The sequence below is a fragment of the Molossus molossus genome, unplaced genomic scaffold (genome assembly GCF_014108415.1).
Source record: "Molossus molossus isolate mMolMol1 unplaced genomic scaffold, mMolMol1.p scaffold_m16_p_6, whole genome shotgun sequence".
Classification (NCBI taxonomy): Eukaryota; Metazoa; Chordata; class Mammalia; order Chiroptera; family Molossidae; genus Molossus; species Molossus molossus.
In genome coordinates this window covers 44,073,854-44,098,019 of record NW_023425399.1, presented here as the reverse complement: position 1 = coordinate 44,098,019, position 24,166 = coordinate 44,073,854, and the positions used below count along the sequence as shown (strand labels likewise).

The 24,166-nt window shown below is 39.3% G+C and overlaps 2 protein-coding genes across 2 annotated transcripts in view; one reads left to right on the top strand and one right to left on the bottom strand.

The window, feature by feature from the left end:
- The first annotated feature begins 190 nt into the window (after positions 1 to 190).
- Positions 191 to 24,166, top strand: CRNKL1 (crooked neck pre-mRNA splicing factor 1). Its single transcript, XM_036244352.1, has 14 exons — positions 191 to 327; positions 3,265 to 3,417; positions 4,545 to 4,636; positions 5,740 to 5,898; positions 7,596 to 7,762; positions 9,891 to 10,069; positions 11,278 to 11,448; positions 11,761 to 11,952; positions 12,925 to 12,984; positions 13,749 to 13,829; positions 14,612 to 14,851; positions 22,241 to 22,342; positions 22,795 to 23,043; positions 23,952 to 24,166. The coding sequence occupies exons 1-14, from the start codon at positions 277 to 279 to the stop codon at positions 24,117 to 24,119; spliced, it is 2,064 nt and encodes a 687-aa protein (XP_036100245.1). The 5' UTR covers positions 191 to 276; the 3' UTR covers positions 24,120 to 24,166.
- NAA20 (N-alpha-acetyltransferase 20, NatB catalytic subunit) overlaps positions 8,410 to 24,166 on the bottom strand; it is a 37,003-nt gene continuing 21,246 nt past the window's right edge. The window contains exon 6 of the mRNA XM_036244355.1: positions 8,410 to 8,624. Coding sequence (XP_036100248.1) covers positions 8,596 to 8,624 — 29 coding nt within the window. The 3' untranslated portion in view covers positions 8,410 to 8,595. The remainder of the gene's footprint in view (positions 8,625 to 24,166) is intronic.

Sequence of the window (24,166 nt, the reverse complement as noted above, 5' to 3'; positions counted from 1 at the left end):
ACAGCGTTCCCCACGTCCCTGCCGGGAAGGGCAGCTCTATCCACCTCACCCGCAACTTCAGGACGCCGGGCTCCACACCCGGCTCTACGAAGGACGCTCAACCAGGTTACCACAGAAACGGCGCTCCTCCGTCAGAGTGCGTACGGGAGGTCAAAGGTCAGAGCCAGTTCTACTTCCGGTTGCGGGATCCAGCTTGTCAGGAAGATTTGAGGTGTCGGGGAGCCTTCGGGCCTATTATTGAGGTTCAGGGTTCGCCGGAGGTCTTCTTTTGCAGCCATGGCGGCCTCCACCGCGGCCGGAAAGCAGAGAATTCCCAAAGTGGCCAAGGTAGGCGACAGCGAGGGATCTTGTGGGAAGGGCCCTGGGAGAGGGGCTTGCCCCAGGCTCCGTGGTACCTGCGGCGAGAGAGTGTCCGAGTGGCGTGCCCACCCGGTGCGGGACCGTAGTGATAAGGAGGGGAAGGGATAGCCGGTAGAGGGGTGCAGGCTCTTGTCACCCCGGAGCACAGCCCGCGCGTCAGCGTGGCCTTCGTTCTGGGAAGGTGTTTTTGTGGTGGTGCGGGGCGGAGGTGGGGTCGTTCTGCAGAAATAACGGAGCCAGGCTGGCGCTAGGTGCTGCAGAGCTACAGTCGAATGCGTGCGACGAGCAGTGCACAAGTAAGACTCAAGTGTAAAATCGCAATCTTGCCAAATGCTACTGAGGCAGAGTAGAATGTGCCATGGAATGGTGGGCATTGTGTGAGAGGGGTCTCCAAAGTAAACTTGGCTGAGGAAGTGACATTTAAGCTGAGATTTGAAGGCTGAGAAGGAGTTAGCCAAGCTGAGAATGGAAAGAATGAGAGTAGATGACAACAGTTGTGTAGTGGTATAAATTAACTAAACAGTAAGTTTGATATCTGTTATATCCTTTGGTGGCTGATACTTATCAAGTATTTAATATATAGTAGGCTTTGACCTAAGCCTTTACAGATACTCGCCTTCCAGTCTGTTTCCCCAGTCCAGATGACTCAACTGAGCCTGTTCTTTTTTAAATTAATTTTTGTTACAGATGTTTGTTTCTCCCTTTTTCCCCCACTGATTCCCCCCTCCCTCTCCCTCCCTGCCCTTTCCCCAGTTTGTTGTCCATGTCCATTGTTCATGCATACATGCATATAAGTTCTGTGGTTTATCTCTCCCCCACCACCCCCCTCTTTAGGGGATTGTCAGTCTGTACCACACTTCTACATCTCTGGGACTACCCCATTCCTCAGACTGTTATGTTCATTATATTCCACAAATAAGTGAGATCATATGAAACTTGTCTTTCTCTGTTTGGCTTGTTTCACTTAGGATGATACTTTCTAGGTCCCTCCATGTAGTCTCAAAGGATAAGATATCTTTCTTTCTTACAGCTGCGTAGTACTCCATTGTGTACATGTACCACAGCTTTTTTATCCATTCGTCTACTGATGGACACGTGGGCTGTTTCCAGATCTTAGCTATTGTAAATAGTGCTGCTACAAACATGGGGGTACATATGTTCTTTCTGATTGGTGTTTTAGGCTTCTTAGGGTACATTCCTAGAAGTGGGATCACTGGGTCAAATGGAAGTTCAATTTTTACTTTTTTGAGGTAACACCATATTGTTTTCCATAGTGGCTGCACCCGTCTGCATTCTCACCAGCAGTGTACTAGAGTCCCCTTTTCTCCACACCCTCACCAACTCTTGTTGTTTGATGATTTGTTGATGGTGGCCATTCTGACAGGTGTGAGGTGATACCTCATTGCTGTTTTAATTTGCATCTCTCTGATGATTAGTGATGATGAGCATTTCTTCATAAGTGTCTTAGCCATTTGTATGTCCTGTTTGGAGAGGTGTCTAGTTCCTCTGCCCATTTTTTAATTGGGTTCTTTGTCTTCCTTTTGTGGAGTTGTATGAGCACTCTATATGTATTGGAAATTAACCCCTTATCTGATATATCATTGGCAATTATGCTCTCCCATACAGTGGGTAGCCTTTCCGTTTTGATGATTGTATCTTTCGCTGTGCAGAAGCTTTTGAGTTTGATGTAATCCCATGTATTCATTTTCTCCTTTGTTTCTATTGCCTTAGGTGATGTGTCAGTAAAAATTCTGCTGTGTATGATGTCTGAAATTTTGTTGCCTACAGTCTCTTCTAGGATCTTTATGGATTCATGAGTCACATTTAAGTCTTTTATCCATTTTGAGTTTATTCTTGTGTAGGGTGTAAGTTGATGGTCTAGTTTTATTTTTCTGCAAGTAACTGTCCAATTTTCCCAACACCATTTATTAAAGAGGCTGACCTTACTCCACTGTATGCTGAGCCTGTTCTTTACATGTCCGTTTAGATGACTTCCAGAGATAATACATATAAAGCAAATAGCACAGAATCTAGTACCTAATGCCCATTAGGTATGAGCTATTATTATCATCATCATTTCACTGCACTAAATAATTAATATTTCTTATAATTCCATTATATAAACTTTTATTGGGCAGCACTGGTTCAGCAGAAATTATGTGAGCCACATATGTAATTTATTTTCTTATAGTGACGTTAAAAAGTCAAAACACATGACATTAATGTTAATTATTTATTTTATTTGATAACTTATTGTATCCAAGATATTGTCATTTTGAAGTGTAATCAATATAAAAATGTAATTAAGTAGTTCTTTTTTCATACTTAGTCTTCGAAATCCACTGTGTATTTTACACTTACAGCCCATCTCAATTTGGACTCACTACATGTGGCTCATGTGTTGGACTGCACAACTCTAAGACCTCAAGAAGCTTATAGTCTAATGATGGTGACTTACCAACTTAGACTTGAAATGTCATGAAAAATCAAATGCATTTACCCACCTTCGGCATTGTCATCCACCTGGGGCCTAAGTTGAAGAATTCTGTAAATAGAGATTGTAATGCTAGGTAAAATATGGTATTCGTCTTGATAAACAAAACCTCTGGTGAGAGTTTTACCTAGGCAGCCTCAAAGTTTTTTATTTTACTAATAAAATCTAAACGGGGAAATCTGCTATTTTTGCTACCTTTTCTCTTGAGACTTTTTACCTATGGCTTATTAATAGATATCATGCATAAGATAGAACACATATCTATATATTGCACAGAGTAATGGGAACATGTCATACAAAGAGGGCATATTGTGACAGTCTATATAAAGTTCACATCCCCAAAAATTGTTTGTTTGTTAAACCTTGTGGGAAGAGCATCTACTAAAAATAGAAATGTCTTGTCTTAAAAGGTAAAAAACAAAGCCCCAGCTGAGGTACAGATCACTGCCGAACAACTTTTAAGAGAAGCTAAAGAAAGAGAACTTGAGCTTCTTCCACCTCCACCTCAACAGAAGATCACTGATGAAGAAGAGTTAAATGATTACAAATTAAGGAAAAGAAAGGTCAGTCAGTGCACTATCTTTCAGTATGTTAATATTGTTAAGGATTTATAGATCACAGTTTGAAAACTTTCTCATTGTTGATAGACTATAAGATGAGAAGAGACTAGTGTCTCTGGCCACATAAATAATATAACTTCTGGTTACCAGATAACTGCATTTTGTTGAACTTTGTGAAATATGCCATGAGTTTTCTATTTAGGGTATAAAGAAATTAAGTCCACCAGAGATAATTTTTAATTAAAGATGGGTAGGAGTTTAACAGGTGGAACAACTGACAGCTGGAAGAGAGGTGGACTTAGGAAGACTGTGTTGTGCGCTTCCTCTGTCTGCACCACCCCCTGTGTTGAGTTAAGACATGGAAAAGAACCATGAGATGACTAGGGATCTGGTCTGACCCTCTCATGTTAGAATGTGGGATTATTTATTTAATTTTTTTTTTTTTTTTTTTTTTTTTTGTTAATCCTCACCTGAGGGCACTTTTCCATTGATTTTTACATAGAGTGAAAGGGAGGGAGTGGTGGGGAGAGGAAGAAAGAGAGAGAGAAACATCGATGTGAGAGAGACACATAGATTTGTTGCCTCATGCACAATCCTGACCAGGGCTGAGGATTGAACCTCCCAGGTACATGCCCCTGACCCGGAATCAAACCCAAGATCCTTCGGTCTGCAGACCAAGACTCTAATTGCTGAGCTAAACTGGCCAGGGCTAGACTGTGGTATTATTTTAAACCACTAATTCTGTTGTACCTACTTATCTGTTATCTTTAATGAATTATGTATGAAATCCTGTGACATTACCAAAAAGACCTAGTCAGAACCATTTTCTCATTAGGAACAAGTAGGATATATTACAGTATCAGTTAGTTATTATGGGCAATAAGAGAATATTCTGCTAGTAATTCTTTATATGTAAAGTTTTTCTCTTGTTTGCATGTAAGACTTTAAAGAAATAGCTGTGATTATAACCTTCTGTAGTGGGTTTCTTATTTCTCAAGGATTCCAGGATGTAATTTCTCTTAAATAAGAACAAAATGAGTAAGTAACCTTTTTAGTACAGGAGTAATAGGAAAAGGATGATGTCATTTTTAGTTATTTTCTCTTTAATTTGACCCTTTTTACCTTCCCAGACTTTTGAAGATAACATAAGAAAAAATAGGACTGTGATTAGTAACTGGATAAAATACGCACAATGGGAAGAGAGTCTAAAGGAGATTCAAAGGTAAAATTGCTGAGCATGTAATTTTGTACATAAAGATGTCATAAGTTAACAGATACAAAAAAAGAATAGGAAAAGTTAAAGTATAAGTAAAATAATTGTGTCTCTGTTAGTAATATTCAGAGTTTTTCCCATAGAACCCAAAATTCCTTTGAGGGACTTCGGGGGCCCTGTGGTAGGCTAGTCCTGGGGGGAGCAGAGCAGGATGCTCTGCAGGTGGGTCTCGCCTCCAGCACACACTCTATTACCAAAGAAGTGCAATTTCATTTGCTTTCTCTATATTGGGATTTTTAAAATAAAAATTGTTTCACTGAAAACCAGTGGCCAATAAGATTAAAATTGCAACCTGGCCCTTTCTGTTATTCAGCCTTTCTGCCCTCTCCCACCATACCCTGTGCCTCCACTGTGCCTGCATACTTACCACTCGCTGAACACATCATGACTCCTTACTGTGACACTTGGCTGTTCTCTGCCTGGAATGAGTACCCCTCCCCACCCACCTTGGCCTCTGGGACTTTCCTCAGGTTCCATATTTGCTTTCTTCAAGTTCCATATTTGCTTTCAGTTCTGGAGTTAGGACTAGACATTTAGATTTCTTTTCCCCAGATTTTTTGTACAGATCTCGACTGTAATGTTTATCACATTTCATTGTAATTACATGCATGTCTGTCTTTCTCTAAGTCTTTGTAAAGGTCCTGAGAATAGTATCATATCTTTTTATCTTTTTATGCCCAAAAACTGGCTCATGGTGAACACCTGATATAATAGCAGCACACTGCAAATGGTTTGAAATAGTTGCTACCTGTGTTGTATGTCCTGCTTTTTTTTTTTTTTTTTTATCCTCACCCGAGGACATTTTTTGTTCAGATAGAGAGGGAGGGAGAGAGAGGAAGAGAGAGAGAGAGAAACATCGACGCGAAGGGACACATCGAGTGGCTGCCACCCGCACGACCAACCAGGGCCGGGGACAAACTGCAACCGAGGTCCGTGCCCTTAGCGGGAACCGAACCCGGGTCTCTCGGGACCGCAGGCCGACGCTCTAACCTCTGAGCCAAACCGGCCAGGGCTGTCCTGCTTTTAATGCTCTCCAAATCTTGCTTCTTTAGGGCTCGGTCCATATACGAACGTGCTTTAGATGTGGACTATCGAAATATTACACTCTGGCTAAAATATGCAGAAATGGAAATGAAGAATCGCCAGGTCAACCATGCGCGAAATATCTGGGACCGGGCCATAACAACTCTGCCTCGAGTCAACCAGTTCTGGTAAGTTTCTGATCTAATGAAATGGTTTTTTTATAGACTAGAAAAATACCACATTTGTGTATTAATTTCATTTATATAGTTGTAATCATAAAGATGTATTTAATTTTCTACATGTAAGTATGTATGTGTTTTTTAATGTTTTATAATATGGAATCATAATCAATGTATAATAGTTGTGTAATCAAAACTAAAATTTTGAATGCAGTCCTTTATGCATAAGAAAGTTCTTGTTGAGCTAAGTAATTTTTAAAAAAATTTATTTCTAATGGTTCGTCCTTTTCAGACTTATACTTTAATAAAAACACATTTGATTTACCCATAAGGGAAGATAAAGTCTTAAATCATCTTCACATTTAACAAAGTTAGAACTAGAAATTGCCAAAGAACATCTTTTTCCCTAAGTCATTTATTTAAAATAATTTTTTATTTTTCAATTACATTTGACATAAAATATTCTATTAGTTTCAGGTATACAATCAGTGATTAGACATTTATGTAACTTATGAAGTGATCACCCTGATAAGTCTAGCACCCACCTGGTGCCATACATAATTATTACAATATTATTGATTATATTCCCTATGCTGTACTTTATCTCCAGTGATTATTTTGTCACTGCCAATTTGTACTTCTTAATTCCCTCACCTTTTCACCCAGCATCTCAACTTTTCTTTCCTCGGGCAACCATCAAAATGTTCTCTGTATCTGTGAGTCTGTTTCTGTTTTGTTTGTTCATTTATTTTGTCCTTTAGATTCTACATATAGGTGAAATGACATATTATTTGTCTTTCTTTGACTTATTTAACTCAGAGTTAGCACCATCCCTTCTAGGTTAATCCATGTTGTCGCAAATGGTTAGGATTTTTCTTTTTTTATGGCTGAGTCATATTGTATTGTACATATGCACCACCTCTTCTTTATCCATTCATCTATTGATGGACAGTTAGGTTGCTTACATATCTTGGTATTGTAAATAATGCAGCAATAAACATATGGATGCATGTCATTTTGAATTAGTGTTTTGGGTTTCTTCAGATAAATAACCAAAGTGGAATTGCTGGGTCCTACTTTGTCTCTTGTTACAAATAGAGCCTTTGTTTTTTGTTTTTTTTGTTTTTTTTTAATCCTCACCCGAGGACATTTTTCCATTTTTTTGTTCAGATAGAGTGGAAGGGAAAGAGAGGAAGAGGGAGAGAAACATTTATGTGAAAGGGACACATTGAGTGGCTGCCACCCGCACAACCCAACCAGGGCCAGGGAAAAACTGCAACCAAGGCATATGCCCTTAGCGGGAACTGAACCTGGGACCACAGGCCAATGCTCTAACAGCTAAGCCCAACTGGCCAGGGCTGTTTTTGTTTTTGTTTTTGTTTTTTTGATACGTGCCCCTAGCGGGAACCGAACCCAGGACTCTCTGGTCCGCAGGCCAACGCTCAACCGCTGAGCCAAACTGGCCAGGGCTAGAGCCTTTGTTTTAAAGTCTATTTTGTCTGGTATAAGTATTACTACCCCATCTTTCCTTTTTTTGTTTCCATTTTTATGAAATATCTTTTTTATCTCTTTACTTTGTCTATGTGTGTCTTTCTATCTGAAATGAGTCTGTTATAGACAGCATATGTATGGATCTTGTTTTCTTATTCATTCAGCCACCTAAGTCACTTTGACATGACAGATATCTTCGGATGATTTTGTTAAAGGTACAAATACACATACATGGAGGAGATGCTGGGAAATGTTGCTGGTTCCCGGCAGGTGTTTGAGCGCTGGATGGAATGGCAGCCTGAGGAGCAAGCCTGGCACTCCTACATCAACTTTGAGCTACGATACAAAGAGGTGGATCGGGCCCGCACCATTTATGAACGATATATCCTTTCAATGAGGTCTGAGTGATGCCATTATTGTCCTGGTGCTGCCTCTCCCGTGAAAATGTCGTTGTGGTCAGGACACGTCATTAATGTTGGGCTAAAAGTCAGGGATGCAAATTTCATATGTATAAGCTACATATATATATTGTAGGGATGTAGGTTTATCAGGAAAAAAGTTTGTGGTCTGGGTAATAGAGTTTTTCCATTGAGACTTTGGATTTGTTTATATTTTTATAATAATGCTATGGTTTCTTGTGGAAAATGACACATTAAGGGTCTGACTGCTGTAACCAGTCCTATTTTTTCTAGGGTTTAAGTTGGTCATTAGCACCAGTACTGGAGTCTATCCAAGGGTTTACTGTTTACTAATGATGTGATCAATCCCAATGAGTCAGTTAATTCCTTTGAGCCTTGGTGTACTCATCTTTAAAATGAGTATATAGGTTTGTACTGTGGGCTGGTTATAAAGATTAGATGATAAATCACATGTGAAAACACTCTTAGCAACTGAAGTAGTCAATTCTTATTGTTCAGTTTTCATATTTGTGAATTCTACTTAAATTTATTTGTAACCCCAAAATCAGTATCTGTGGCATATTCACAATCATTTGCAAGCAAGCACGGAATGATGGAAAATTTGACTCACCCAAGACATTTGATCCCAGCTGAGGTGGCAGTCTGCCTTCTTGTCTCTACTCTCATACAGAGATAGTCAGCGGATAGAGACTGTGTATGGGATAAGGCAGTATGGTGTAGTGCAAGAAGCTCTGGCTCTGGGGCCGGTTGGACTGTTTGAATTTCTGGCTCTGGTTTGAGGGCAGCCTCTGGCAAGTCACTTAATGCTTCTGAACCTTGTTCTCTCTTACAAAATACCAAAAATAGAAACTAAGGATTAGTTGTTTTTAGGATTTAAGATGATTATGTGAGAGATGTATATATATACATATTTCCCCTAGGAGCAATGATTTGGTATTCACTAATTAAGCAATCACATTGACTTCATAGGACATAACTAATACAAATGAGAATCAACTTTATTGTGCAATTGTAAGATCTTAATGACCTCTACTCATTTTTATATTATTAGTTTAATGAAAGCTTTTCTCCCCCCTCTTCCAAGGATATTTTTTCATTGCTTCTTAGATAGAGTGGAAAAGAGAGAGAGAAAGAGAAACATCGATGTGGGAGAGACACATCAATTGGTTGCCTCCCGCATAACCCCAACCAGGGTGGGGGATCAAACCTGTAACCCAGGCACGTGCCTTTGACCAGGAATCAAACCACAGACCACAGGACAATGCTCTAACTGCTGAGCCAAACCAGCCAGGGCAACAAAAGCTTTTATAGCACTTGCTATGTGTCAGGCATTGTTCTAAGCACTTTACAAATATTGCTATCTAATCCTCATGACAACCCATTGATATAGGAACTATTCTGTTCTGTAAGTGTGGAAACTGAAGCATAAGAGATTAAGTAACTTGACCAGGGTAGGATTTGAACCCAGTAGCAGCTTCAGAACCAGTGCTCTTATCATTGCCATATTTGAATGTGTTACTAATGGAAATTAATGATTTCCTCAAGGAAGGTAGATTAAAAACTAGATAGATATAGCCTATTAAAAAATAAAATGGTAATTCAAAACTTTCTCTTTTAGCTCTAGGTAGCAGTTTTCTTTTTGTGGCTTGTTTTTTCTTAATCATTAATTCAAATACAAATGCTATTGAGCATATAATGTAATAGATGCCACGTATTAAGCATATTCTTTTGGCCAGAAACAGCTTAGAGCTTTACATACATTTTCTCATTTAAACACAGCAGTCATCCAGTGAGGTCGGTATTATTTTCCTCTGTTTACAGATGATAAAATTGAGGCTTAGACAAGATAAATGACTTGTCCACATCACATTGCTAATAACCAGGGTGCAAATTCCTATTTGTACCACTAATAAAATACTGAATAAGCACTAGAGGAATCACAGCACACTCACAGAGGTGGTTCTCCACTTTTGTGTATGTTTTATCACCCCCATAATCGTATTGTATATTGTTGTGGTTTTGGGTACTGCGTTATTTTGTGTGTTTTTTTAAGTCACATTCTCTTGCTAGTATTCTTTAATTCCCTTGCACTTGTACTTGTGCACCCTGATGTTAAGAACTGGATCAAGTATGCCCGCTTTGAAGAAAAACATGGTTATTTTGCCCATGCACGGAAAGTGTACGAGAGAGCAGTTGAATTCTTTGGAGATGAACATATGGATGAACGTCTTTATGTTGCCTTTGCGAAATTTGAAGAAAATCAAAAGGAAGTAAGTAAACTTCACTCACACTGTAAAACAGTTCAGAAGACATTACTTCTTGTTGCATCTAGTTCATTTCCATTTTCTTATTCACTTATCGTTGGAGAAAATGTTTTTAAAATACAAAAACATGATTTGTCAAAGAGAACGGCATACATTTGTGGCTAAGCTGCACACGGAGCTGAGTCTTATAGATTGTATCATAACTGTCTTAGTTTTGTTGTGCTTTACTCCAAAATTAAACCTTTAAATCTGGAGTGAGAATATTATCTATACACTGAGAGTAAATCACTTGGTATCCTGATTAGAGGGCTTTCAGATAATTAACCTGGGAAACAAAAAGCCCAGAGCCCTCAGAACAGAGAATAGAAAGAATTTGGAATGAAAACAGATTGTTCCACAAGTCAGTTCTTTTCTTCCATAGTATATATGGAAAATAATCCATTTGTTTGTTTGTATATTTTATTGTTGACAGTATTACAGGTGTCCCCAATTCCCTGCCCCACTTCTTCCCCTCCACCCAGCCCCTGCCCGAATGCAGTCTTGTGCAGGTCATAGTTGGGAGTTAAAATTCTATTTGAAGGGCAGTGAGAAGTATTGAAGGGTTTTAGCAGGAGAAAACCTTGGTAGGATATAATTTATTGTAAGGAGAGCCCCTAGCTAATTTATGGAGATTGTATTGGGGGGAGGGTAGCAAAAGTAAAAGAAAGGAGACTTGAAATGGTCCACAGAAGAAATGGAGATAGGTTGGCAGGGTGATGGGGAGAAGTGAAGCACTGTGTTTGTTGAAGGGATAAAATGGCAGGGCTTGATGAAACAATGAATGTGGGGAATAAAAGAGAGGAATCGAGGAGGGCTTTAGGGAATTTTAGCTTGAGCAAGTGTGTGACCGTAGGTATTGCTTAATCAAGACTGGGAAGACTTGGGTTTGGTGGGGAGAAACAGGAACTTAGTTTGGGACCTTTTAGTCTGAGATACACAAATGACATCCAACTGACAAAGCTGGGTAGACAGTGTTAAATGTGGAGCTCAAAGGACAGTGTCAGTCCTTCCTGACCGAAATATCTTATCAAAGGGGAGAAGAATCTTATTTTGGACATTTTGAGGCTTCAAAATTTAACTTACCAGTAATGTCTTACATCATAACTACTTTCCTAGTCATGACTAGAATGAGAACGTAGTATAATGACAGATAAAATCATCCTGTCTTCTTTTAGTTTGAAAGGGTACGAGTGATTTACAAGTATGCCCTGGATAGAATTTCAAAACAAGAGGCCCAAGAACTTTTTAAAAATTATACCATCTTTGAGAAGAAGTTTGGTGATAGGCGTGGGATTGAAGACATTATTGTGAGCAAACGGAGATTCCAGTATGAAGAAGAAGTGAAGGTGAGTGCTGGCATATATGCTTAATTCTGCAGGTTAGTAAGATGAGCTAGCCAATACTAGTTACAATAAAATTAATAATAGAAAGTTAGGGTACCAGTGATTGTGCTCTTGATGGGGGGCCTACTGTATTCCTTATTCTTGTCTATTTATATAATCTCAGGAATGATATTTTAAAAAATGAGATAGCATGTAAAATCTACAGAAAAAGTTGCTAAAATATAGAAAGTCAATCTGTTGCCTTCTTTCAGCTTACATAGTCCAACAAGTATAGCTCTTAGTTTTGTTTTTATATTAAACTTATTGCCTCTCTAGGCTAATCCACACAATTATGATGCCTGGTTTGATTACCTGCGCTTAGTGGAAAGTGATGCAGAAGCAGAAACTGTACGTGAGGTCTATGAAAGAGCTATTGCCAATGTCCCACCCATTCAGGAGAAGAGACATTGGAAGCGCTACATCTATCTTTGGGTCAACTATGCACTCTATGAAGAACTGGAGGCAAAGGTAAGAATGTGGAATAACATGTCAGCTATTAATGATTTCCTCCCCACTGTGCTTAAAGCTCACTATTGTGGGTAGTAAATGGTATTGACAGTCCTTGAAACAGAGGGATTTAGTTTTTCATTCTTATAGGCATTCATTTCAGTCATATAGTTAGTTATATATTCTCTCTGTAATATTTTAAATTCTATATGTATTGTGGGCACAGGTGAGGTGTTTTGTTTTTATTTATTTTTATTCCTCACCCAAGGGTATTTTTCCGTTTATCATCAGATAGAGTGGGAGGGAAGGAAAGGGAGAAACATTGATATGATAGAGCTACATCAACTGTTTGCCTCTCCCACGTGACCCGACCAGGGCTGGGGACGAACCACAACTGAGGTATGTGCCCTTGACTGGAATCAAACCCACGACTCATTGGTCTTCAGGCCTACACTCCAACCGCTAATCCAAACAAGCCAGGGTTGCTGTATTTTGTTTTTTAAATCTTGAGGCACAATAAGATTATTGCTTGAAACTTCAAAGGGAACAATGAACCAGCCCTTAGTTTAATTATACATAGTGTCCTGGGTTTTCTCATAAATGAGGATTATGGCTAGATTGCACATCCTTGCTTTTAATAAAGATCAATGAGATTTTCAGAAATTGGTTATGTGTAACTTAAGAGACAAAGATTTTCTTTCTGCTGTTGATCTGAGATCATAAAGCATTTTTGTTTCTTCCTGCTATCAGGCAAAAAAGCCTTTCTACAGAGAAGCTGTGAGTTTGATGGCTATATTGTTGGTGATTCTTAAACCAAAGTTTGATGGCCAAAGGTAGTTCACACTTTTGATTATAAATTGGAATCAGAGTTTGAAAATAGCAAATTGTGAAAACATATTCCATGTTGGGGGTGTACATTTTATACTAGTATTAGTAAAATTAGTATTAGCAACAGTCTTCAATATTTTGTGAAAATTTCTTATCCTAATACAGGATCCTGAAAGAACAAGACAGGTGTATCAAGCCTCTTTGGAACTAATTCCTCATAAAAAGGTATAATTGCTCTAAGTGTTCTGTTCCAAAAGTCAAAACCCTGCTTCTGTTACTTGTGAAATAATTCAGTGAAATAATATTTACTGATTGACTATTTCCCTGTGGTAGGCACCATGGAAAACATAAATAAGAATGAGATATGCTCTTTGCCTCTAAAATAGCTTAGAGTCTAGTTGAGAGGCCAACCTGTGACAAATGAATAATACAAATAGTAATACAATAGAAATTCAGAGGAGGATGGGTAATTGGAATAGACCAAGTGGAGTGGGAAGATGCACATCCAGAGAGTACAAAGCATGTGCTGGAAACAACGAGCAGGTGTTTTTTGGCAGTTGAGTGGATGCATGCATGCCAGGGTGAACACAAGTGTATTTTGGAAATGCTTGAGACATTATCTCTGCCACATTTCCCTGCACAAGAAACAAATAGAGATGTTGACTGAGTTACTGTCTAGAATAGAGGTGGCATGTTCTGCCCACTCACAAGCATATCCACAAACAGAGCAGATTCTAAGTTGGAGCTTCAGGGCTATGTAATACTATACAGTATCTAGATTACTGGGTGTCTGTTGTTGTATGTTCGTTTTTTGTAATTTGTGAAAGAAAAAATCATTTTTGCTTATGGATAAGAAAATACATCTGTCCTAGCTCTGAAGTTTTAGGGAAATCTAATTGCTATGGCATTTTGTTAATTTAAATTTACTTAATTCAGTTTAATTTAAATGAGTCTCTTAAGCTAGATGTTGTTGTGTTTTTTTTTTCTAGTTCACATTTGCCAAAATGTGGTTACTATATGCACAATTTGAAATAAGACAGAAAAATTTACCATTTGCCAGAAGAGCTTTGGTAAGTAAAGAATGGATCAAGATGCATCACTAAGTTCTATGAGAAGGAAATTAAGGTCTTAATGCTTACTAATTATACAGTTCCTATTAGCAACAGGAACGTTATGCCTTTAAACATTGAAACTTGTTAGAGAACACATGACATTCGAAGAAAGATTAAGCGATAATGCTGAAATTATTCTATTTCAACATTGGAAACTTATAGCTACGTTACCAGATCTTTCCTCACACTAGAAAGATCTGCTCTTAGATCAGATCTGATCTATAGTAGTCTGATCCTGTGCTAAATTTTTGTTGTATTAAATGCACCTCTGTCTTAACAGTTGTTCTAAAATTTATTAATAGGATCAAATACTGTGTTTGAATGTAGTTGTGCTCTGATAAGCTACTCTCACCCTGACTGTGGGCAGCAAAGCAGGGTTCATTCTTTGATTACCTTTTCACTTCTCAGAGACTATACATCTGACATCTGTATTCCCTAGGAGATGCTAAGAAACTAAGTAAAACCCAAAATAGTCGTCCATATAATTCTGGAACACTGTCTTCTGCTAAACAGGCACCAGTGGGCACAAGCTCTCTTGACAGCTGAGTGAATTAGAAGGTTTCCTTCGGCCTTTTGTCAAAAACCATCATGAACAGTGTGATATCACAGAAGGAAAGGGTGACTTGTGTTGTTGACTCTCCAAGGTTCTTGCTCAGCAGAGAACAATTTCTGGCTGACAATGTCTATGCACAAGTTGAGCCCGCTAAGGTATCACAGCACTTGGTCATTTTCTTTTCTAGGGAACTTCCATAGGCAAATGTCCAAAGAACAAGTTGTTTAAAGGTTACATAGAATTGGAGCTACAGCTTCGAGAATTTGACCGATGCCGGAAGCTTTATGAAAAGTTCCTGGAATTTGGACCTGAAAATTGTACCTCTTGGATTAAATTTGCAGAACTAGAGACAATCCTTGGCGATACTGAGAGAGCCCGTGCAATCTACGAGTTAGCCATCAGCCAGCCACGCTTAGACATGCCAGAGGTGAGGATCTCGAGTTGAATATAATTTTGCTTTAGACACTTCCCCAGTATTACTTTAGATGACCATCTAAATGTGCATTTTAGAGCATAAAGATCTAACTTCCAGTCTTTTCCACTGAGATGAGGACTTTTCTGTTGTGGAGATAGAAAGACCAGGGAAGCAGCACTCTAGTTGGATACCAGAGCACAGCAATGTCCCATTATGACACCATGCTGAATTGGGATATAATCGGTGGATAATTAGCTCTATTCTTCCCCTTCTGCAAACAGGAAGCAAAAGGGGATGAGATAGTCAAGGAAAACAGGTAGCAGCCAACCCCACCTGGAGATCAAGGGAGATGGAAGTTCAGACTGCACATCTTTGGATTCTCCTGGCAGTTTTGTCTGGATTGGGCTATCAAAAGAACACCTAAGTAAAGCAGGCTGTTCTTGGAACTACTGCTGCTACTGTACTGGAAGTGCTGCCTTTCCCAGGACCCAAAATCATCCATTCAGTATTTAAGCTTGAGCCACAGGGTGGCACCAAACACAGCTAGGATTAATTTGAATCTAACGGGAACTACTGAACTCATTCGCCATTTTGTTATTCGTACACTAATAATACCTTTCATTTAATGGTTCACTGGGTCCCATTGACTACATTAAGTCAGGGCTTTTTGTATTGCCATCTGTTGGCCTCAGCTCCTCCACATACTGCCAGCTCCTAGGAGTCCAGGCCACATCTTGCTTATCTTTGTGCTCTTGACAGGCTGTACATTCTAGCAGTTGAGCAGCTATTCACTGAATGCTTGTTGAGTTGAACTCAAACATACCAGTAGCTTACAGTGGAGGTGAAAACAGTATGTACTGGCTAATCTAGGCCTGTTTTCTCCCCACAAGTTCAGTGGCATGTAGCACAATCATCACAGTGCCTGGGAGACTTGGGAAGTTTCTCAGCTCTTCTTTTTTCCCCCCACAAATTTATGTAATATATTGTTGATTATTTAGAGAGAGAGAGGAAGGGAGAGATAGAAACCAATGTGAGAGAGAAACCAATTGGCTGCTCCCTGTATGCCCCCCACCAGGGATCGAGCCTGCAAGCCAGGCATGTGCCCTGACCAGGAATCAAACTGGGACTTCTCAGTCCATGGGAAAACAACGCTCAATCCACTGAGCAACCCAGGCCGGGCTCTGCTCTTCTTGATAAGTCCAGCGTTTGAAGAGAATCGAAGGCCATTTTTTCTCATAATGTAGAATTTTATCCAAGTTTGTGGCAGCTTGTAAATGCTAATATTTATTTTTATTCACATGCCATCTATTCTTTGTTTTTTATTTTTGTTACAGATGTTTCTCCTTTTTCCCCACTGATTGCCCCTCCCCCTCCCTCCCTGCGCTGTCCCCACCTTTGTTGTCCATGTCCATTGTTCATGCATATAAGTTCTGCGGTTTATCCCTCCCCCACCACCCCCTCTTCTGGGGATTGTCAGTTGGTACCCCACTTCCACGTCTCTGGGACTACCCCATTCCTCAGACTGTTATGTTCATTATATTCCACAAATAAGTGAGATCATATGATACTTGTCTTTCTCTGTTTGGCTTGTTTCACTTAGGATGATACTTTCCAGGTCCCTCCATGTGGTCTCAAAGGATACGAGATCTTTCTTTCTTACACCTACATAGTACTCCATTGTGTATAAGTACAACAACTTTTTTATCCATTCGTCTACTGATGGACACTTGAGCTGTTTCCACGTCTTAGCTATTGTAAATAGTGCTGCTACAAACATTGGGGTACATATATTCTTACTGATTGGTGTTTCAGGCTTCTTAGGGTATATTCCTAGAAGAAGAATCACTGGGTCAAATCGAAGTTCAATTTTTAATTTTTTGAGGTAACACCATATTGTTTTCCATAGTGGCTACACCAGTCTACACTCCCACCAGCAGTGTACTAGAGTCCCCTTTTCTCCACACCCTCGCCAACACTTGTTGTTTGATGATTTGTTGATGGCAGCCATTCTGACAGGTGTGAGGTGATACCTCATTGTTGTTATAATTTGCATCTCTCTGATGATTAGTGATGTTGAGCATTTGTTCATATGTCTCTTAGCCATTTGTATGTCCTGTTTGGAGAGGTGTCTATTTAGTTCCTCTGCCCATTTTTTAATTGGGTTCTGTGTCTTCCTGTTGTGTTGTATGAGCATTCTATATATATTGGAATTAACCCCTTATCTGATATATCATTAGCAATTATGCTCTCCCATACAGTGGGTAGCCATTCCGTTTTGATGATTGTATCTTTCGCTGTGCAGAAGTTTTTGAGTTTGATATAGTCCCATGTGTTCATTTTGTCCTTTGTTTCTATGGCCTTAGGTGACGTATCCGTGAAAATTCTGCTGCGTATGTTGTCTGAAATTTTGTTGCCTACAGTTTCTTTTAGGATTTTTATGGATTCATGAGTCACATTTAAGTCTTTTATCCATTTTGAGTTTATTGTTGTGAAGGGTGTAAGTTGATGGTCTAGTTTCATTTTTCTGCAAGTAGCTGTCCAGTTTTCCCAACACCATTTATTAAAGAGTCTGTCCTTACTCCACTTTATGCTCTTGCCACCTTTTTCAAATATTAATTGAGCATACTGCCTTGGGTCCATTTCTGGGTTCTCTGTTCTGTTCCACTGGTCTATATGCCTGTTCTTGTGCCAGTACCAGGCTGTTTTGATTACAGTGGCTTTGTAATATAACCTGAAATCTGGTAATGTGATCCCTCTAACTTTGTTCTTCTTTTTCAAGATTGCTGTGGCTATTCGAGATCTTTTTTGGTTCCATATGAACTTTTGAAGTACTTGTTCTAATTCTGTGAAGTATACCGTGGGTATTTTGATGGGGATTGCATTGAATCTATAGATTGCTTTGGGTAGTATGGACATTTTAATGATGTTAATTCACCCAATCCATGAACAGGGTATGTGCTTCCACTTTTTTATACCTTCCTCTATTTCTTTTTTCAATGACCTGTAGTTTTCTGTGAATAGGTCCTTTACTTCTGTGGTTAAGATTATTCCTAGGTATCTTAATTTTTTTGCAGCATTGGTAAATGTGATTGTTTTCTTAGTTTCTCTTTCTGTGAGTTCATCATTGGTATATAATGCCATCGATTTCTTAACATTAATTTTGTATTCTGCTACTTTTCCAAATTCATTTATTAAGTCTAGGAAATTTTTGATGGAGTCTGGGGTTTTCTACGTATAATATTATGTAATCTGCAGATAATGACAGGTTCATTATCTTTCCAATTTGGATCCCTTTTATTTTTTCTTCATGTCTGATTGCTGTGGCTAAGACTTCCAGTACTAAGTTAAATTAGAGTGGTGAAAGTGGGCATCCCTGTCTTGTTCCTGTTCTTAAGAGAAATGTCTTTAGTTTCTGCCCATTGAGCATGATGTTGGCTGTAGGTCTTTCATATATGGCCTTTACTATGTCTAGATATGATCCCTCTATTCCCACATTGCTGAGCCTTTTTATCAGAAATGGATGCTGGATTTTGTTGAAGGCTTTTTCAGCATCTATTGATATGATCATGTAGTTTTTATTCTTCATTTTATTTATGTGGTGTATCATGTTTATTGATTTGCGAGTATTGTACCAGCCTTGCATCCCTGGGATGACTCCCACTTAGTCATGGTGGATAATTTTTTTTGGTGTATTGCTGGATCCAATTTGCTAGTATTTTGTTCAGGATGTTGGCGTCTGTGTTCATCAGGGATATTGGCGTGTAGTTTTTTTTCTTTGTAGTATCTTTTTCTGCTTTTGGAATTAGAATTATGCTGGCTTCATAAAACGAGTTTGGAAGTCTTCCTTCTTCTTGAATTTTTTGAAATAGTTTGAGGAGAATGGGTGTTAGTTCTTCATTGAATGTTCAGTAAAACTCCCCCGTGAAGCCATCCGGGCCTGGGCTTTTATTTGCTGGGAGAGTTTTGATTACATCTTCAATTTCCTTAGTTGTTATTGGTCTGTTCAAGTTTTCTCTCTTCCTGGTCCAGTTTTAGGTGTCTGTGTTTCTAGAAATTTGTCCATTTCGTTTAGATTGTCGAATATGTTGCCATATAATTGTTCATAGTAGTTGTTTACGATCTTTTGTATTTCTGTAGTGTCTTTTGTTACTTCTCTTTTATTTCTGATTTTGTGTATTTGGGTTCTCTCTCTTTGTTTCTTGGTGAGTCTAGCTAAGGGTCCATCAATCTTGTTTATCTTTTCGAAAAACCAGCTCTTTGTTTCATTGATCTTTTGAATTATTTGTTTGGTCTCCATATCATTTATTTCTGCTCTGATCTTTTCTATTTCCTTCCTTCTACTTGCTCTGGGGTTTTCTTTTTGTTTGCTCTCTAGTTCTTTAAATTGTGAGGTTAGATAGTCTACTAGAGATTTTTCTTGTTTTTTGAGGTAGGCCTGTAGTGATATGAACTTCCCTCTCAGAACTGCTTTCAGTGCATCCCATAGATTTTGTGTTGTTGTGTCTTCATTTTCATTGGTATCCAGAAAGTTTTTAATTTCTTCCTTGATCTCTTCAGTAACCCATTCATTGTTTAATAAATGCTATTTAGCTACCATGTGTTCAAATGTCTTTGTTCTTCTTGCAATTGATTTCTAGTTTCATGCCATTGTGATCTGAGAAGATGCTTGATATATCAGTCTTCGTGATCTTGTAGTGACTTAGTTTGTGTCCTAACATGTGGTCATTCTTTGAGAATGTCCAATGTGCACTTGAGAAGAATGTGAATTCTGCAGTTTTGGGGTGTAGTTCTCTGTCGATATCTATTAAATCCATTTGGTCTAGTGCTTCATTTAGAGTCTCTGTTTCCTTGCTAATTTTTTGTCTAGAGGATCTATCCAGTGATGTCAGTGGGATGTTTTAGTCCCCTGCTATGATTGTATTTCTATCGATTTCTCCTTTCAAGTCCTTCTGAAGCTTTTTAATATATTTTGGTGCTCCTATATTGGGTGCATATATGTTTATCAAGGTTATATCTTCCTGTTGGATAGATTCTTTCAATATTATGTAGTGGCCTTCTTTGTCTCTAGTTATAGCCTTCATTTTGAAATCTATTTTATCAGATACGTGTATTGCTACCACAGCTTTTTTTTCCCTTTCCGTTTGCTTGGAATATTTTTTTCCATCCCTTCACTTTCAACCTATGTGAGTCTATTGTTGTAAGGTGGGTCTCTTGTAAACAACAAATAGATGAGTCATGCTTTCTTATCCAATCAGCTACTCTGTGTCTTTTTATGGGAGCATTCAGTCCATTTACATTTAAGGTGATTATTGATATGCACTTATTTATTGCTAATTTTGTTTAGTGTGGTTATATTTGTCTTCCTATTTCTTGGGCTAATTACAGCAGTCCTTTTAACATTTCTTGCAGTGTTGGTTTGGTGCTAATGTATTCCCTTAGCCATTTTTTGTCTGAGAAGCTCTTTATTTGACCTTCTATTTTGAATGATAGCCTTGCTGGTAGAGTAGTCTTGGATTCAGATTCTTGTTTTTCATGACCTTAATTACCTCATGCCATTCTCTTCTGGCCTGTAGTGTTTCTGTGGAGAAGTCAACTTCGAGCCTTATGGCGTTTCCTTTGTAGGTAACCTGTTGCTTCTCTGTTGCTGCTTTTAGGATTCTCTCTTTGTCTTGAATTTTTGAAACTTTGTTTACTATGTGTCTTGGTGTGGGCTTGTTTGGGTTCTTCTTACTTGGGGCTCTCTGTGCTTCCTGAACTTGAATGCCTTCTTCCTTCACCAAATTGGACAAGTTTTTTGTCACTATTTCTTCAAATATATTCTCTAACTCTTGCTCATTTTCTTCTTCTTCGGGGACTCCTATGATGCAAATGTTATTACGTTTCCAGGTGTCCCACAGTTCTCTTAAGCTGTTTTCCTGTTGTTTAATTATTTTTTCCTTTTGGTTTTCTGATTGGTTGATTTTTTATTCCCTATCTTCTAATTCACTGATCCGGTCCTCAGCTTCCTCTACTCTGCTATTTAGACTTTCCAATGTGTTTTTTATTTCTGATATGTCATTCTTCATTTCTTCTTGGTGGTTTTTAATTTTCAACTGGTTGATTTTCAACATTTCTATGTTTTTACTCATGGTGCCCATGTCCTAACACATGCTGTTGAGCTTCCTCAAGATCATGGCTCTGAATTCTAGTTCTGTTAACTTGCTTAACTGCACCTCATTTATCTCATCTTCGGTAGAGGTCTCTTGTTCTTTCATTTGGCTTTTGTTTCTGTGTTTCACCATTTTGGCTATCACAGTGGGCTTTGGAGCCTGCCAAATTTTCCCTGTGGGTGTTGGTGTTCTGTTGTTTGTGGCTCCCTCTCCTAGGTTTGGATGTGGCAGGGAGGACCCCTTTAAACACCACTGTCAAGTCTTAACTTTCCTGGTTAGAGTTGCTAGCCCAGGGAATGGTAGTTTATCCTCTAGCTTTTTTGCTTGGAGGCTGTTAGTAGCTGTCACCTGAAGAACCTTGGTTTCTGAGTTGACTGAAAAACTCCCTCAGGTGCTCAGTGAAAGAGGATTTCCCGAGGGTGGGGCAGATGCTGGTTGGTAATGGGCCTCAGTTAGCATTTCAATGGCCACGAGTAAGGTTGAATCTCCGAAGGAGGGGCCGTGGCCTCTCCCCAGGGCCCTGGGAAGGAGTAAGATGACCACAGTCCTGTGTGGCTCCATTCGGCAAAAGCTCTGGGCACCCTCCAAATCCCGAGTGTTCCCACACAGTTCCAGTCCAGTCTGCCCTCCCTCTGCTGGAGCCCAAGGTGAGTGGCTGCTGCCAATTTAGCCTCTGTCCCGGCTCTGTGCCGTGGAGCCACCTGGGACTTTAACCCGTGGGCGCTGCTCCCAGTTAAGGGCAGTGGAGGCTGCGGCAGCTCCCAGCTGAGGGCGTAGCACCCAGCCAAGGTCGAAGGACCCAGCCGAAGCAGCCGCAGGTCCCAGCTGAGGCAGGTGCTGGTCCTAGCCGAGGCCACAGGACCCAGCCGAGGGCACAGCTTCCAGCCGAGGCTGCTGGTCTCAGCCGGGGCCTCAGTAGGTTCCAGCCGGGGCTGCAGCAGGTCCCAGCCCAGGCCGCTGCAGACCGTGGGCTCCCGGCCCCCTCTCACGTCCTTGCAAGCCTACCAGGATGGAGTCAGTGTCCCTGGTTATGTGGTCCTCCAATCCTGATGATTTGTCTTTAATTTTCGTTGTAATTCCAGTTTGGTCCAGGGAGATGGTCTGTGTAGTTTCCATTCACTCCGCCACCATTTTTTCTCTCTATTCTTTAATTGTTGATGTCCTAGGTTGGAATGATAGTTAAGCTGTGCTTTGGATCGGGGCATGTTGGTTTTTAAATGTCAAGGCTGACCTATTAAGTTATCTTTCTTAGGTGCTCTGGAAATCATACATTGATTTTGAAATTGAGCAGGAAGAAACGGAAAGAACACGCAATCTTTACCGACGATTGCTTCAAAGGACACAACATGTCAAGGTATTCTGTGCTTTATAGATTATCTTTGATTTTGCTTGCTTAAATCATCAGTCCTGAAGAAATATTGCATTTCTCTATTTTAAATGTTTTAAAATATGTACTTATTTTAAATGATTTCCTTGTTTATAGTGAACCTGTTTTAAGTCTCAGAGGACTTTGGAATATTAAGCTTATACCAGGTCAATATTTAAACTGCATGTGAATAACTTGCGTATCATAGGATTGGATAAAAAGTTAAACTCATGGTTTTAAGATTATTTCAGACACCTATTTGGATACAGAAGACTGCTTCACCTTTAACATACTGAAGCATATAGTAAATCTTATATTCTTTGGACTAGAAGAAATGAGTATGATAGTATGTTTAGATGTTATTAACAAGAAATTAGCTTTATTATTATAATATTGTATTCTAGGTGACATGGTTAATTTGGTTCTATAATTTTTTAAAGGTATGGATCAGTTTTGCTCAGTTTGAGTTGTCTTCAGGGAAAGAAGGAAGTTTGGCTAAATGCAGACAAATTTACGAAGAAGCTAACAAAACCTTGCGAAACTGTGAAGAAAAGGAAGAGAGACTTATGCTGCTGGAATCTTGGCGAAGCTTTGAAGATGAATTTGGAACTACATCAGATAAGGAAAGAGTAGACAAACTCATGCCAGAGAAAGTCAAGAAGAGAAGAAAGGTCCAGGCTGATGATGGGGTAAGAACTGAGTCCCTGGAGCTGGTCATCTCATGTCAAATGAGCAGAAATGCATTCTGACTTAGAAATCTGTACTTTTAAGTGGCATGTGTACATTTGAGAATGGGAGCAGATAGCCTGGGGTAGGTGACAGTTGCAGTCTGGCTAGTGTAGATATAGTATATAGTCTACACAGAGTGGGAAATGGGAGACGGTTGGCAAAGGCTTGTTGGCTTATTCCAGGAACTACATGAAGTGTGTATTCCTAGGGCATTAAGCAGATGCAGAAAGTCAGGATGGAGAAAAATGAAAATCATCTTTTAGGCAAGACTAGGTCCAGATAAGACTTTGTAGGATATAGGAAGGCTCTTATGTGCAAAATGACGTGACCCAGTCGTCGGTATCTTCTGCAGGCAGACTCAAGGGGCTTAGATCTTAAAAGCACCTATCATGGGAGAGTGTTGTAAGCAAAGCAAGTGTTGTTGGAAGCTGGAACTAGAGCAATCTTTAGGAAGTGAAATCAGGGACCCACTGGAGGTGAGGGTGTTAGGGCAGGGATTCAAAATAATTACACAGATATATGGCTTTTGCTACTGGGTAAATATTAAGTAAATCTTTAAAATTTAATCTTTAAATCTTAAACAGAGTGCAAGATGGGAGTTGGAGGGGCTGTGTTTAGATTTTTAGAATTTTTTTCCACTAGGTTTCGAGCTACATTTGCATCAACACCAACCCAACAGCTGCTCATTCACTCCCAGTCTTCAAGGCCCTTGTCCTTTCTGTAGTAGACTTTGATGTTGTTTTATAAAATGAAGATAAGATGAATTTGAACTCTGGATTTTCCAGTGAAAACGCTCAACTTTAAAGTAACTCAAATGTATTTCAGCCACATTTGCTTATCTTTTAATTGTTTTACTTTGTATCTGTAGTCTGATGCAGGCTGGGAAGAATACTATGACTACATCTTTCCGGAAGATGCTGCCAACCAGCCAAACCTCAAGCTCCTGGCCATGGCCAAACTTTGGAAGAAACAGCAACAGGAAAAGGAGGCTGCCGAGCAAGACCCAGATGAGGACATTGATGAGAGTGAATCCTGATCTTCTTGTTCATATTGATGTTTTATTATTTTTATAAATTAATAGTT